Genomic DNA, 1,026 nt, shown 5'->3' with positions numbered 1-1,026 from the left:
TAATCCCTGCACTCGGGAGGCTGAGGCAGGAGGATTTTTGTAAAGTTCGAGACCAGCCTGGGCTACAAAGTGAGCTCATGGCCAGCCTGAACTGCATAGCAAGACCCTGCCTCAAAAAGACAAAAAAATAAAAAAATAAACAAAATAAATAAACGTTACTTATCTGCATGGACTGTGTTTAAATAGGTAAAAGTCCTTGTTCTTAAGAGACATGATAACGTATTTAGGGGCTGTGCGTTCCAATAACATTCGGGTAACTGTGGAAGGACCAAAGTTGTGTATCTGGTTGAAGGAAGTTTATGTCAGCATCCAGTTGGACTGGACGAAGGAAGCAAAGTTTCTTCTGCATAATGAGGAGAGCAGGCAGCCAGCTCGCCTCCCTGGGTGGCAGGTGAAGCCTGAGTGCCTTAAAGTGGCCGCAGCACCATAGGGAAGGAAGTGGGAGGCTGTGGTTCTAACTCTGCCACAAGAACAAACACACAGACACGCATGCCAGTATGCTCCGGGCACTTTAAGATGAGGAAGCCAAGCCCTCCCGTCCCGATGCCACACATGACCAGGGCGCATGCGTGGTCTGAAGCACTTTACGGCAGTCACGACAGGCGCGAGGCCTCGGCACGTGGCACAGTTGGCCCCCGCACTCGAAGGCATTGTGGGCTGGCAGCGCGACAGTTGATCCTCCTCCCGCTGGGCGGACATGGCCGGCGTGGGGTCTCTGTTTCAGAGGGCGAGAGCCTACGTGAAGACCAAGGAGTTCCGGGACTACCTGACCAGCACGCACTTCTGGGGGCCTGTGGCCAACTGGGGCCTTCCGCTGGCTGCCTTTAACGACATGAAGCGGCCGCCCGACATCATCAGTGGCCGCATGACAACGGCGCTCTTCTTCTACTCCCTGGCTTTCATACGCTTCGCCTACCGCGTGCAACCCCGAAACTATCTGCTGATGTCGTGCCACTGCGCCAACGTGGTGGCACAGAGTGTGCAGGGCTCCCGCTACCTGCGCTACCACTATGGCGGCGGCGCCGC

General features: G+C 55.3%; 1 protein-coding gene across 1 annotated transcript in view; it reads left to right on the top strand.

Moving 5' to 3' along the window:
- Positions 1 to 608: 608 nt before the first annotated feature.
- The window catches only part of Mpc1l (mitochondrial pyruvate carrier 1-like), a 4,937-nt gene continuing 4,519 nt past the window's right edge, over positions 609 to 1,026 (top strand). Inside the window, exon 1 of the mRNA XM_005413273.1 lies at positions 609 to 1,024. Coding sequence (XP_005413330.1) covers positions 698 to 1,024 — 327 coding nt within the window. The 5' untranslated portion in view covers positions 609 to 697. The remainder of the gene's footprint in view (positions 1,025 to 1,026) is intronic.

This window comes from Chinchilla lanigera, unplaced genomic scaffold, assembly GCF_000276665.1.
Source record: "Chinchilla lanigera isolate Chin_1 unplaced genomic scaffold, ChiLan1.0 scaffold00164, whole genome shotgun sequence".
Classification (NCBI taxonomy): domain Eukaryota; kingdom Metazoa; phylum Chordata; class Mammalia; order Rodentia; family Chinchillidae; genus Chinchilla; species Chinchilla lanigera.
The sequence above is the reverse complement of the archived record's forward strand: the minus strand, read 5'-3'. Positions and strand labels throughout refer to the sequence as shown.